This window comes from Homarus americanus, unplaced genomic scaffold (genome assembly GCF_018991925.1).
Source record: "Homarus americanus isolate GMGI-L3 unplaced genomic scaffold, GMGI_Hamer_2.0 scaffold22413, whole genome shotgun sequence".
In the NCBI taxonomy this organism is placed as follows: domain Eukaryota; kingdom Metazoa; phylum Arthropoda; class Malacostraca; order Decapoda; family Nephropidae; genus Homarus; species Homarus americanus.
In genome coordinates, this window is record NW_024729477.1 from 4498 (window position 1) to 20000 (window position 15503).

Sequence of the window (15503 nt, forward strand, 5' to 3'; positions counted from 1 at the left end):
ACTACACTTGACCATCTTTGCTTCCCTGATTGTGAACTTATGCCTTCTAATCCTTAAGACAGAAGGTGTGTACTGTGCTGTATTCGCTCAGTTGCTACAATCTTATTGCTGTACACCAATACTAAATGTCTCAAAGCAACAGTGAATTCCTAAAAGAAAACCTGCTGCCTGGATGAAAATTATGGAAAATGTCCATAAAACAACAATGATGATTATAACAATAAAAGACACATGTGCTTTGCTACAAGAGACCTTTATTCACATCCTTAACCTAAAGTGGACTAAAGAATATGACACAAACTGTTAAACTGCATATCTTTAGAGAAAGTCCTCATCAACAAAAATAAACTTGAACTGTACAGCCACAACGAAGTACCTCACATTATTTATGGGTAAATTTTCAGGTTTCCCTCTTCAGTCAAACCTTCAACAACTCTATAATACAATTAATACAAAATAATGATTGATTTAATGATAATGCTAATTTGTATTCCTTAAGCCATAAGAGAGCTGTGACGTTCTTTGAAGCGAGGTAACAGAAAAAAAAAAGTTGATTCCCAGGTTCTAGTTTGACAATGATACATCCAGGGTTTTAAGGCATAAACATGTATAATTCCCAAGCATCAAAATAAATTAAAGTCCCTGGTTAAATGGTAACAAAAGAAAGGTAATTTCTAAAGCTAAAAGGTAACTAAAAGTTAGCCTGGGATTGAAGAACTTAAAAGTACAATTTGTGCCTGAACATTACACTTACAAAATGTAACTGGTCAGCTGTTATGACCTGGGAATGGATATTTAAATCTTTAACAAAAACTTGTGTGGCAGATGATGGGGCAATGGGCACGGCTGACTGTATGCCCCAGATCTGCATTTGTTGAGATTGTGGCTATTGCAAACATTGTGTAATGAAACTTTACAGCAGGATAGAAAGCCTCAGGGCATCAGGGCATCTTAATTACTACTAATATTCTTACAGTGACTACTATGACATTTCTTAATTGAAGGAAAAGTCTATGAAACTATGAAGGAGGGTGGGATTTTGTACATGCATTGCGTCCTTGGTTGTCTTTCAAAGTATGAAGTGATATCATTTGAGTCATAACTGAGAGCCAAGCTGAAGAACAACTCTGGCACAAACAGTAGCAGTTGGCACAAGTGTTCATCATATAAACTATTATATCATGAACGACTTGCATAGACCTAGGAAGTAACACTTCATAATAAACTCTGGCGATGCCCAATACTTTGATTCTCACTTTCCTACTGCAGAAGCTGCTTGGCAAAGGCCATGTCATATAGAAATCTACATCACGTATTATCTAAACATCTTAGGTATAGCTCATCACATGGTTCCCTGGAAGTTAAGATCACAAAATATAGGTACATATCACTCTCACTGGAATTCATCTTTTCATTTTATGCACTTTGACACACTGCTTATGGCTGCTTTGTCTCATAAACATGTCTTCATCCATACAGAACTTTATCTGTAAATATACAACCTCTTATCTTAGGATGCACTTTTACTTCATTCTGAAGGTCCTTAATAAAGTAGATTGTACAGTTCTTGGTCTTTCAAGTTTGCATAATTTAACAGTCACCAGGAAAACTGAAATTATTAAACAATATCCTTAAATAAGTGACTTAAGATAATCACATACCTTGACAGTACACCTTGCTGCTGTAGCTCAACAAGTATAACATTCACCATAAAAGTCAAGGAAAATCACTTAGGAAACGACTCAAAGCTGCATAATTATAATCTAGGCATTCTACAAAGGATATTTGTCATTTAACCCTCCACGTCATAAATCACTTGGGTTAGAAATTGAAACAGATTTTATCTGCACTTGACAGATACCTAGTTTGTCTCTTAGGCACCAGAAGATAACATATAATGCTTTTATTTAAAACAAATATAAAACTCTACTTGACACACTGTCACAACACGCCAATAGCTTTAACTTTGCACTTGGCACTCCTCTTAAAAGCAGTATGATATCAGCTTTCTTGGAAGAGGACATACATGGTCAAACTTATAAGGTGATTATGTTTCACATTTCTATTCAATTATATTAATTAGCTTTTAGCTAAGCACCTCAGATCATTAGGACAGTCTAGGCTGCTTGAGATCCCAATCATGACATCTAGAGCACCAACAGTCAGCAATAACACAATCGTGTGCAATACTCAAATCCTGCAATTTGAGATACAGCACTTGGATTGCTGCCTCCATTGGAGATGTGTGTAGTCAGGTATCTTGTGGGCTACAATAGGTCTGAAGCATTTGTGGTCAGGCTTCTCCTTCCCGAGCAGCTGAAACTTTCTGCACCATACAAGAGCGGGCAACAGATTCAAATAACCTGCAAGAATAATCACTAGTCAGGAGCATTATACTATTCAACCACAGAAATAATTCAATCATTCAGGAAAACTTATCAATACAAATGGACTGATGTACTACTGAATTTCATTATTACTTTACTGTCCATCTCATTTTCAAATGTAATCATACGTACTTCTCAATTTCTGGGGCACACTTTACAAATTCATGACTCCAAAACTTAAATGATGGGTTCTTAATGAGCTCAATGAATGTAATAAGTAGTCCCCATGGATGTGGACGATTGACAATAAGCCGTTCTAGCAGCACTCTAGTAATTTGTTCTTGGATGGCTTCTGTGTTGGCTTCAGCAAAAAGATGAAGAAGAGTGCAGCTGAAGTAGTGTGTATGGCTATTTGGATATCGCAATTGATTAGCAATGGCATTCAGGAACAAGTATCGACCTGTAAAGAAAGACCATTATTTGCGTAATCTATTGTCAACTATTCTCCCGCAAAAAGAAAGAAAAAAAAATTCTCTACCAAACATATTTCATTCCTAATCAAATGGGGTGGAACATAATATAGAACATATTTCTTATATTAACTAAAAATACTTCAGAAAAATTTTCTTTTCAACAAAGAGCTTACCTTCGGTGTCCAAATCAACACCAAGATTCTGGAAAATGTCCATGTGGGCGGAATGAGCAATTGTGGCCATGGAGGGAGTGAGACCCTTGCTATGTATCTGTGAAATGGCCTGCATGCCTACATACAGCACCAGGGAGTTCATCACAGACATATTATAGCTCATCCCAGGTTCATTAGATGCCTGCTGTGGAATGATGAAAACAATCTCTTAACACAATCGTCTTATGTAAACAATAGTTATGCATGTACTGTAAAATTGAGGTCTTTTTCAATGTACTGAATCTTTCAACACTCAATAAACTAATATCACATGTTAGAGGCTTTGTAACCTGTCACTGCCACTTAAGCATTATTGACACTACTACTACAGAAATCCAAATTATTCCTAACTATGACCTGGTTCTTTCTGCATTACAGTATCTACAGCTTTTTAAAAAATTTACATACTTTGCAGCCAAAACATTAATCCGAACAGTAAACACACCTGCAGATAGGTTCGCATGTCGGAGAGAAAAGTTACAGGTGTCCTGTTTTTTAAGTAGGAATCTAAGTTCTTCTTGAAATCTGGAGGCTGAATGAGGTTGGCAACAGTGGTGTGAATCTTAGGTGATATAGTAATTTCAGGCAGCATATCCACTTTGAGATTGGGTGTAAAGGGATCTGGAAGGCGCATGTTTCGTGGAAAGGCAGAGAGAATGAGATTACGCATCTGGATGCAATTTGGAGGGATGACATCACAGAATCCGTAGTGATACTCGCATAAGAATTCAGGGAAATCATGGAGAAGGACCAACAGCACACGTAAGGTACCCTGGAAAATGAATCGGTAAATTCATAAATTATATAAAACAAGTAGGAACTGCAACAGCAGTATTTCAAAGCATCAAATTTACTATATGCCATGATAATTACAGTCTTAGATAATCTTTACCTTATACAACATAGTCAGTGGTTTTGCAAGTTCTGCATTCCTTAGAAAGGGTGCCAAGAACTTAAAGAGATCTGCTAACAACATGGAGTACATGGACCATCCTTTCTGCTGTGGTGTGATAGCCAACATACGTCCAATGAACACCCTGTGGCTGACAATCTCCAGCCAAGCATATGCAAAGCCAGGGCACTTGCTAGGCCGTAGCAAGTGTAATGTTTGTGTGAAGGCCATCAAAACCTGAAACAGATCCTTGCTGGTACAGTAAATACAGAGTATGGCAACACAAAGTAACTCTCATTCAACTGCATATTATGAATACATGTACAGTACTTGACTAAAGAAATTACAGACAGTATGTCATCATAAAGACATGAAAATTACTCAAAATAATCTTTACCAAACCATACACTCTATGCTAGATTAAGTTTCTCAAAGGAAACCACTAATTAATTTTTTACTCATTCAACCTCTTTAATGTGGATGTTTTCCCCCTTCTACACAACTATACAAGAGGTCTTACATATGAAGAAGAGCCATCTATGAGGTCACTCATCTGTAAGGGATATGTGCTCTTAGGTGAAACAGGGTTGACATACAGTGAGTCATACAGACTCTATTTTATAACATTTGTTTGAAATTGTATGTCTGTAATGTATGTATGTATGTATGTATATATGTATATATGTATGTATGTACGTACGTATGTACAGTACTGTACAGGGTATATATGTGTGTGTTTGTTAGTTAACTTATACAAACTATTTTGGAGTAATCTTAGAGAAAAGCTATCCTCCCAATTTCTGCTAACCCCTTTTTTTCCTGTCACAATCCACTTGATCAATGTCATTGAAATCCTAGTACAGTAGTGTCCTCTTTGAAAATAATCACAAACATGACAAACTACTCCTGTTTTATTGTGTACAACCTCACACTTGCTCTCCATATTTAATATAATGTATATTAAGAGATCAATTTCTATTTCTGAATGATTACACCCACGCATATTAATGGGTAGTAGAATGAATGAATGCCAACAAATGTGACCTGTCTTACACATCAGGTGTGGTCCTAAAATGGAGTTTGTAGCCCTAGCTTGTTTGTTAAACTGGAGTTGTGTTATGACCATTGCCTTTAAGTCATTACAGACAACCAACATATCAGATTTAATGAATCAGTTCAAGCGAATATTTCACACATATCTGCTATGGGCGCCTCAGTTAGAATTGAGCTCTTCTTAAATTGTGAGGACTACAATTACAGTATGGCTAACAAAAGTGAGGTGTACAGTATCAAATGGGAGGAGGATTTACTTACTGTACTATGAAGCTCAAGTACTTTTATGTAAATTTCACTATCAGAAGCTGAAGCATAAACTTGATGTAGTTTTTATCACTAACAGGAGGAGATGGTATCCCTTCCCCAAGTTGTATATGTACCTAGACACATTTACTGTACAGTAATGCTTGAAAATCCAGGGTCAAAGGTAACAAATTATGGCTGGTAAAATTTGTGATCTTTAAATTTAACCAAAGCAGTAAAACTGTAAATACAAAATCATGGAAAAATTTTATTCGTGTTGTGAAAGGGTTTAGTTTGTTAGATTAATCGTCAGATATTAGAAATACATTACATTTCAATTCTGAGTCAAGTCAATCACTTCTGTAGGTTTAAATATCTAGATATCTATTATGTATTATAAATGTAGTTTCTGAGTTCCTAAAACAATGACAAGAAAGTAGCATCAACCATGAGCAACATAGCACACTGCAGGAATACAAGGATTTTTTTTCCCTCAAATCAGTCAGTTGAAACTGTGAAAAACTTTTCACAAATAAAATGTTCCCAAATACAGTCAGTTCTGCTACTATGTGATAGTTGTGTTCTTGTAAAACCTTGCATTGTAGAAATTCGCACAGTAGAAATAACAGGGCTTATGGAGAAAATAGGGTTAGGTACAGCTTATTCGAAATCGAAAAAAATTTAGTAGTTAGCCTAACACAAAGGAGAGCACAGTCTAAATAAATGTTACATTCATATCTAATTATGAAATCATACAGTAAATGTAACAGTTAACACCACAAAATTGGAGAAATAGTAAGCAAAAAACCATTGAGGATGCTTTAAAACAACCCACATGTTTCAACTGATCATGTGATGGAAATAGATCGCGTGGGAGTAAAATGCTATTTGTCCGCACTGCGAAACTTTTTTTTTTTTTTTTCATACAGTACTTATGGGAACAGCTAAATTTGCAAAAAAAGTTTGAAATTTATAGTCCCTATCAAATAACACTTCACAAACAGAACACATGAATCAATTGAACATGTGATGTCGAACGTGAACTGTAAACACTGCATAACCCCGCGCCAAGCGACAGTACACTTAAAACCTTCGAGTGGAATCGCGTTACAGCCAACACGCGTTCGCGTTTTACAACTATCGTTCTTCTATTCATCAATCGCGTTATAGCCAATTTGCGTTGACAAAATACGCGTTGTAGCATAAATGACTATGCCAAAAAGACGCACCATCAGCCAAAAGTGGTTGGTGCTTTTGAAGTTTACACAAATTATTATTTCCCCAAATTATTACAGAAAATTAATGCTCATGATTGACATGAGTAGAGAACCTAGAAATTGGTTTTAAAATTAATTCTTCATTTCATATTCCAGGGGCTACTATTTTCATAACTTGTGTAGTACAGTACAATCTTTTATAATGTACCTGAAAGTGTATAACCCAGAATACTTGTCATAATGAAATAGCTAGTGGAACAACAAAATTGTGAATTGAACAACTTTAACTTTGGCCACTCTGTCAGAGCAAATACAGTATTCTGAATTCTAAAATTTTAGGTATCAGAGGTTGCAGCCCCCGGGGAAAAAAATATGGAAATCAATAAATTCTATAATGGCTAAGTTGCACCCATGTAGATGATGTGTTGTGGGTGTATGCAACTATGCTGGTAGGGTTAGGTTAGGATCTTTAGATAATCATGTACAGTACTGGGGTTTTCATTATATGTCGGGGATGTGTTCCAGAAAAATGACTTGATTTCTAAAGAAAGCTTTCAGACACTCAGCTTACAACAGGATCATTATAACATACTGTATCCACTGTATTGTATAATATTTGATATGGAGATACTTTCCTCACAACAATATTTGTTACCTTTGAGTGATACATGACTCAATTTAGCTACTTGTAAAATACTGTAAAACAACTGATTAATAAATAAAGCAGGTATATGAAGGTGCATAATACTCTACACATTATTAAATGCTGGTAAATACACTACAATATTATCTACCGTTAATATAACTGGTAAAGACAAAAGTGGTAAACATGAGGGATGGTGTGGGCAATCAGCTGTTTGTACTATGTAAACAAAGCAGCCAGGGTCGAGTGTGGGATTTTTTTTTTTTTAAGCAAAATTGTGTATTTTACAATAAAGTGTTTTAAACCAGCACCAAGTAAGCCTAAATAATATGGGAATTACAGTATTGTACGGTGAAATGGCATACTGTAGTTGTAGAGGGATTGCAAGCTCCTCTTTCGCCACTCTCCACCTCCTCTTCCTGGCTACACACCCAAATAGTTTTATATTTCTTGTTTTCACTCCATTTCTTTACATGCAAACCCTCCATTATATAAAAATTGAATAAGATTTTATAAACTTCCAGTTTTGATGTTGGAACACTTGTGTGATTTAAATGTCCACAATGACATTCACAGTAGTCCAGCAAGTCCTGGTGTGTTGCCAAACCACCTACTACTCTCAGATACTTGTACACTCCATTTCCCAACAGAATATACCCTTACTCTCATATTTTTTTATATATTACTATACAGTATCTAGTATTTTATTTAATCCTAAGAAATGCAAATACTCTGAGATGACTTTTCTGCAAATTCTGTGGTCACTTCCATATAACATTGGCATAGTGCGCAATCGTGTGAGTTGTGACCAACGTATTCTGGCGTGGTGGAAACTTAACACTTTTAGGACACTTACATTACTTATTATAGCGATTTTTACATTATAGTTGAGGTTTTTTACACTATTTATGCATCATATTCAGATACACACAATCTTACCATAAAATGGTGGATAATGCAAACGACATATATGTGAAACAAATGACGTATAATGAAAATTTCTTCCTATACTTGTTAGTGACGTACAGTATATGTGAAATGATGTATATCCTTACAATGTATAACGAGGATGCCCCCCCCCCCCCATAGGTGTAACAGAGCTATAGGATTATGCAAGAATATTTTGCTTAAGTACAGTATATGGTTGCAACACTGGTGGTATGGCAAGGCTAATTGAATTTTTTATTTTTTTACCTAAATGTAAAGTCACCACAATATTGTACAGTACTAGTACAGTTAAATAGGAATTCTTAGGTAAATGTGTTATGATAATGGTATGGTTTGGTTAGAAACTGTGGCTAATATGAAGTTGCCACAGTGGTGGTGTGATTAGGTTAAAATCTATGACTACATTTCTGACTGTCATATTATTTTTAGTCATTGAGTAAGGGATGAGAATAAATATAAAAATAATTACAGTAAATCCTCGATAACTCGGATATATGGGATTATAACCATCCCAAGTTAATGAGACACTTCCTTCCAGGTCTTTTGTCTTTTTTGTCTCTCTTTATTTGCCTCCTACCCCAACACTCACACTAAACTGACAGACGCTTAACCAAGTGGCAGAGCCTCCCAAGCATCCCGTGTGGGTACCACGTGTTGTGCCATTCCGAGATTGCCTCATCATAACTCGGAATATTGTGAGTTGTGTAAAAAATAAATTACAGTTGAATATTTTACTGCCATGCCGAGTTATATAGAATTTACAAGTTATTGAATTTCAAGTTAATGCTTGCATTTATTGTTAACTGGCCCATCCCAATATACTGAAATAGATACATTCCATTGAATGTATTCTTTTTCTTATTTTCAACCCATATAGGGCCCCCCACCAAAGTTATGAAGGGTCTACTGTAGTTAAATCACCAGCAGTGAATGTTAAATATGATTCTCAAGCCTTTAAAAGACTTTCAACACAAATGTAATAAAATATATGCTTTAAAAAATCCTGATAACCCTGTAGGCTCATTAAGACTATTACACTAAAATTAAAATTAGATTACTTATAAAATTTCCCTAATATTTTAAAGGTTTTCTTCCTTCAAGTACTGCAGAGATCCAGCAAGACTAGGAGTGAGGGCTTTTCTGTGCAAGTGTTAATTACCAAACCATTATGAATTTACATAAGGCAGGTTAAGTTGAATGATGCTTCCTATAGGCTGACTGGACCAGAGGGATCACTCCATTTCTCTCTAACAGTGGAAGTAACTGAACCAGCATGGCACGTTCTATGCTTTTGATATGAATGAGAGATTGGAGACTCAGTCTATAATTTGACATGAAGCATTGTGAGAAGAACGAACGAACCCACCACCTTTCCCCTCGCAGGCTGAAACTTGTAGAGGGAGGTGGTGGGGTGAGCCATGGTAAAAGCAGCCTTCAGCCCATATAGTACATGGGTCAAGTTTGATGAGCAATTCCTAAGCGTGGTAATTACGTATTTATTAACTTTATATAAAACGCATTTTACTCAAAACTTATTTTTGGCATTTACACCTTTCCTTCTCATGACGTCTCACATTTTCAGTATCAAAACCAGGTTCTTTAAAAAGTGGATGCAATACGGCTTGTCTTATAAATTGCACAAAATAACCCTCTGCAAATCATTTATTAATGATTCTACAAATAAAGTCTGCAGCATGTTCATAAGCGAGTGAAACCTTAGATCCATTTATAGGATCAAGATGACAAAAAGTCTACTTCAAATCCTTGATACAGAGTAGAATATTATTCACCCCTACAGGACAAAACGATGAAAGAGTAAGGTCTTTGGTGCAACTCAGTAGAAGTTCAACTGAAAATTCCTCATTTAAAGAAACCCCATCAAGGTCATTTCTTGTACATGATATCTTTGTCATAAAAAACAAGGAAACATCTGAGGCAAGCTGAGCCACAAGAAGCTACTTGACTTCTATATTATTTAACTTTGCATGCCCTCACTGAACAAACAACAGCCCTACAAGCAATCATATACTCTGAGCTTGTATGGCGTGTTCTCTGCCTGCACCACTGTCATTCAACACTTACAATTCATCCAACCATGTCTACGATGAAACTGCTGAGATGCAACCAACTGTGAGGCAAAAAACCACAATCAGTGTTTTACTGTACATTTAGTTCACCTTGAAATTTTGTGATACTGGTTCCGTGCCTGATTCTATCAGTGCACAGGATTTTCCCCCAAAAGCTAAAAATGATAGACACAGCTAAGCAAGGGGTAAGCACAGCTATGGCTAAACATGAATATGGTCTGAAAAAGCATTTACTGCAATTTAATTAAGTACAAAATGAAGTTGATGAAATGTAAGTCAGCAGACCTCCTATGGTTAACGGACCAAAAGAATACCAGGATGGTCAACAATTGGTATGAAGGTATTAGCTGCTTCAAGTTCAGTCTCACCAATGGTCTCTTTCATAACACTACTACTGTAAGAGACAGCAAGTTTACTTTTCATTTTCTCACCTCAAGCCCTCCACACCAATTCCCTGGGACAATAAGCTCTTCAACAAATCTAAATCAGTCAAAACCACAAAACTTGTTTTTACCTGTCTTGGGGACAAAAAGTAATGTTAAATGTACAACATTTTAACTTATTTGTATCCTTATCTTTACACAGCAAACAGGACACTGGTCAGTCATTTGTGCATTGGGCTGATGTTTAAGTGTAGTGTGGTACTGCCTTTGTCCAAGAAAATGTATTATTGCAGTGACACTTATCCAGTTTCAGACATTTCATGCTTTCAAACTGGCATTTCTCCCAACTATGGATGTCTAAAAAAGTGATAATTAACTATACAGGTACAGTACATAAAAAACATGCAAAATCTTCTTTTGTGATTTTAAAAGTTTTCCTTTTAAAATAAAATTGTTGCAAGGATTGGATAAAAAACCTAGATGTCTATAAAAATTATGCTCCATGTAAAATGCACTTTTTACAACCATTATCCACTACACGTATGCTACATCTCATGAGCAACAGTGCACTCAATGATAAAGTGAGAGATTAAGAACAATGGGAATTCATGGTAGAGCTACAAAGGAGACTGAAAGGTAATTAAGGAAATAATATTACATAACAAAATTTGAAGACAAACTGAATTAAAATAAATGGAGAGAACAACGAGCATCACTAAGGAAGAGACTTTCTGGATGTTGTTCATAAACACTATTTTTTGTAACTCTTATGACATCTAGAAAACTAAACTAAAGGAAATGCATCACTTTATAAAGTATTCATTGTGGAAATTGGATGGAGAGATTAAGAATACACTACAAAGAAAAATAAAAACCAAGAGACCAAAAGAAAAATGCACATCAGTTTATGAACACCCTCCAAAGTGTTGCTCCACAAGTAGGTTGGCTTACTTCACATACCGGAAGGTTGATAGACTCTAAGATAGCTTCAGGAGCATTGAGTTCCAGAAACAGCATTATAAGGATGCGGTGATAGGGCAGTTGTTGAAACTCTGTACCATTGGATTCAATGTCATGAATCATGATGCCACATACTAATCCCAGAACCTGAAACAGAAATTACCAATATTATAATAACAGCAGTAATCTCTTAAATGCTTGTTTCTGGTCTTCAATATTGGTCATTTTATATTTAAGTTTGGGTGTTGCAAGTAGAACCTGCAAAAAAAATAAATAAATAAAATAAAAGTTCAAATATATTTCATGTCCTGATAGTTGCTGTTAGTGCTACCAATACAAGCTTCAACATGAGCCTTTGGGAAATCTGAATTTCTTAAGTTTACAAGTATCCTGTACTGTATAATGAAATGATTTTGTTCATTAATTTTCAGGATGAATCACAAATTATGAATGAATGTAAAATTTGATCGGTGACTGGTTACTTAGTTCCCCATTGCTTAATTTATGGTTGGGCTTCGTTGTTTCGTATTATATTATACTAAGTACTATAGTAAATAAACGGCCTTGAGTTGCCAGCTGTCTCCAGCAGTGTTCGAAGAATCTTGAACGAGACTGTACATGGATAAAGTGATAAAAGTAAGTAGAAAGGAAAAGGATGTTTGAATGGAGAGAGAGAAAAGAGGGAGTGAGGTGTTTCAGTTGTCTGGGAGGGGATGTGTCAGTATATGGACCAATGAATGATGAATCACTGGGTAGTGGTGAGAACACTGCAGTAAATATCCACCAAACACAAAAGTATTTAGTTTGAAGCCAGCTAACAAATAAAACATACTACTTCAATGACCAAGGATATTCCTAAATTTGTGTTTTGTCATTATTTGTTTTTTCCTACCTGCAGCAAATGATTAATGCTTTATGAGAGATATGACTACCGTGGGTTGCAGAATAATCAAGATATTGAAATCCCCATCCATGCATACACACTTACTCTTGCATCCGTATCCATGCCTCATACCACTACAATACTGTCAGTTAATTCAACTAGTGCCTTGTACTTTGACAGCTTTGTTTCCTTTGAGACAGTTCTTAAATCACTGTTCTTTACTGACATTACATACCATAAACATTTAACTTCGTGCATTCTGTCTCCATTTGCTACACATCCACTTACAATACCAGAAATATTTTAAGCCCTCCATTTTGTTTCCATCATTAAAATGAATAATCTTTCCCTTCTCCATTTACCTTCTTTCTTTAATTCTGTTCATATTCACATTTAACTTTCAATTACTTGATTCTCTTCCAAATTCGTTCACTAACACCAGCATCATATCTTTTGAAATGCATCTTTTTTTTAAAGAGAGTTAAAAATATTTACTGTATTTTAGCTTTCAAGCAATTAACATTAGTTAGTTCTTAAAAATAAGATTACACTTAAACCAAACATCTAGCCTTCTAATGTCTACAATTACCTTATTGAGTAGATTGATCTTGGTAGTAGGATTGGTAGCCTCCCCTGAGTGTTTGACTAATAGGGCAATGAGCCGCACAAATGCATCCAAGTTCTGGAAACACTTGCTGCGTACATAAGTAGGTGAAGGGCCCTGACCTTGCTCCAGAATGGAACGCACACACAGATCTCGGCACATGCTGATGCAGATGCGGAAGAATCTGTAGGTAGATTTCTTTTTAGATTTGGTGAAAATATTAAGCCTGCATATTTACTAATAACATACATGTTATTTGGTGTCTTATTACTTTTATATCTTAAAACCAAATTTCCTGCTATAACAGATGCACTTTAATCCTAATATTGGTCAAACCCAAGACTCCCTCATTTGATGATACACTGGTTTCCAGATGACCCCATAATGAAATAAATAAATAAAGTGATAGTCACAATAATTCGCAAAATACAAATTCACATTCTTAAATTTGCGGGTACCTTTATTACTACCCATTCTTTTTTTTCAATTTTGCAATAAAATACTGTATTCATAATTCACGGTCGAGCAGTGGCAGCCGCAGTGTTTATTTACATAATAAACCGTAAGAAATATGGAAATATCATTTCAATGCCCTAATGTGACCAACTGTAGAAATATGGAAAATATAATATAAAACAAAAAAATTAAAGAAATGAAGCACGGGAAGTGAATTCTGGATGGACTCAACGGAAATTGCCCACCCCACAACAGTACAGCAAGTAATTTCACCATAATTCCCATATTATTTAGGTCTATTTGGTACCAGGTTAATGAAACATTTACTGTATAGTAAAATAATAAATTTTCACAGAAAAAAATAAAAAAATAAATCCCACACTAAACCCCAGATGGGTTATTGAGTTTTTGGCCTCTGGGACCTAATTACTGTACTGTATTTCCATTTAAATTAATTATTTATTTGCAATTCAATAATTCACCATGTCTTTTGGTACCTAACCTGTGAATTATCGACACTTCACTGTATACGGCACAGTACTTCCTAAATTTAAAAGTACTACAGTAAAGTTAATTTGGGAATTTCACAAACAGTTATAATTCTGGGTTGGCAACCACCCCACTCATTCAGTACTTTTATTGATAAAATGCATCCTTAGATTTTTTTTTCTTTTCTTTTTTTTTTGCCAAAATTGGTAAAAATATCAAGTTCAATGATAGTTCTTCTGGGAAGAAAAAACTTGAAGAACTGGTAATTTAAGGTCATTTAAAATGTAAGGTAGCACTGACAAAGAAGCTGCTGCTACTTAATTTTCTCGGAGATATTCCCTGTTAAGTTAGGGGTGCATCTTATATGAAAGGAAATAACAGAGGAAATGCATTCTTTACCTAGTAATGAGATCATCAGTTTTAAGGATTCCATGAAGGTTCATTTGCTTCACGAAATGTTGAAAAGCAGATGCTGAGCCTTGGCCTGCTGTTGGCGAGTGATACATTTGAATCCATTCTCTCAACAACACCTCAGTTTTCTCTTGTAGAGCTGGTGGATCCTGAAAATCTCTAGCTTGTGTAACACCTGAATGGAAATGAAGGCTAGGGCCTGCTGACAATGGGTTGTTTGATCCACTCAGGTTGTTTCCGCCAGTCAAACGCTCACCACTTAATAAGTCATGCTTCATGCGCAATGCTTCAATAAGTGAAACAAGACCCTCTGGAGCTTGTCGGGAATGGCACAATCGCACCAAGGCCTCCAAAGTCAACTGTAGGTCAGTTTCATTTAGCACACTATTGCTGGGGTCATCTATAAGGTACATCTGAGGAAAATAAAAATGGTTCATTAGGTAACATTAGCACTGCATTTCCCACCATCTGAACACTGCAAATCAAATGTCTGAACCTACACATGCACACATACATGCACTTAATTATGTACAAATACTTTTCACCCTTGCAAGCCCTTTCTACCTATATTGCACATAAGTTATAATCATGAGTCAACACAACTCTCTCTCTCTCTCTCTGTCTTAGCCGCAGGGTGGAATGATTTAAACCAATAATTAAATTTATTTCATAGCAATGTGTTTTCTCTACCTTAAACTAGTTGTATTATGCTGTATTAAGACACAATCATACTGTATATACCCAAACATTTCAAGTAGCCAGAAAACCAGGACCATTGGTATGCACATTATGAAATATACTTAGAAAAAGGCTAATGAAAAATATATTAAAATAAAAAATGGATTCAATAATATGGTTTTAACTATTGGTTTAAAGTAATCCACACTGTACACACCACGCACAGACACTCTGGTTACAAAGTCTAAGTTATATGGTCCTTATCCAAATCAAATTCAAACCTAAAGTTTATATTGACTACAAGATTTCTTCAGCATTACTCATGCACCATCTTTTCCAGCACCTGTTACTTAAAGGAAGGTGACCGGTGCATTCAAATTCCTGTGTAGAATTTGTTATTGAACACTACCCATTGGGAGTACTTGTGAGTCATAAGGGCATTATCATAATATCCATCTAGTACCCATTGTCCTTATGACCACCAATGGTGCTCCTGGTGCCATCAGGATATAATAGGTATCTGGAGTCCTTTTGATATGGT

General features: G+C 35.6%; 1 protein-coding gene across 1 annotated transcript in view; it reads right to left on the bottom strand.

Annotated features, from left to right (window-relative positions):
* Positions 1-234: 234 nt before the first annotated feature.
* LOC121866731 (CCR4-NOT transcription complex subunit 1-like) overlaps positions 235-15503 on the bottom strand; it is an 80067-nt gene continuing 64798 nt past the window's right edge. Inside the window, exons 31-38 of the mRNA XM_042366431.1 lie at positions 14273-14697; positions 12914-13112; positions 11442-11588; positions 3905-4141; positions 3458-3784; positions 2974-3157; positions 2520-2787; positions 235-2363 (exon numbers count right to left, since the gene is read on the bottom strand). Of these exons, the coding sequence (XP_042222365.1) occupies positions 2294-2363; positions 2520-2787; positions 2974-3157; positions 3458-3784; positions 3905-4141; positions 11442-11588; positions 12914-13112; positions 14273-14697 (1857 nt within the window). The 3' untranslated portion in view covers positions 235-2293. The remainder of the gene's footprint in view (positions 2364-2519; positions 2788-2973; positions 3158-3457; positions 3785-3904; positions 4142-11441; positions 11589-12913; positions 13113-14272; positions 14698-15503) is intronic.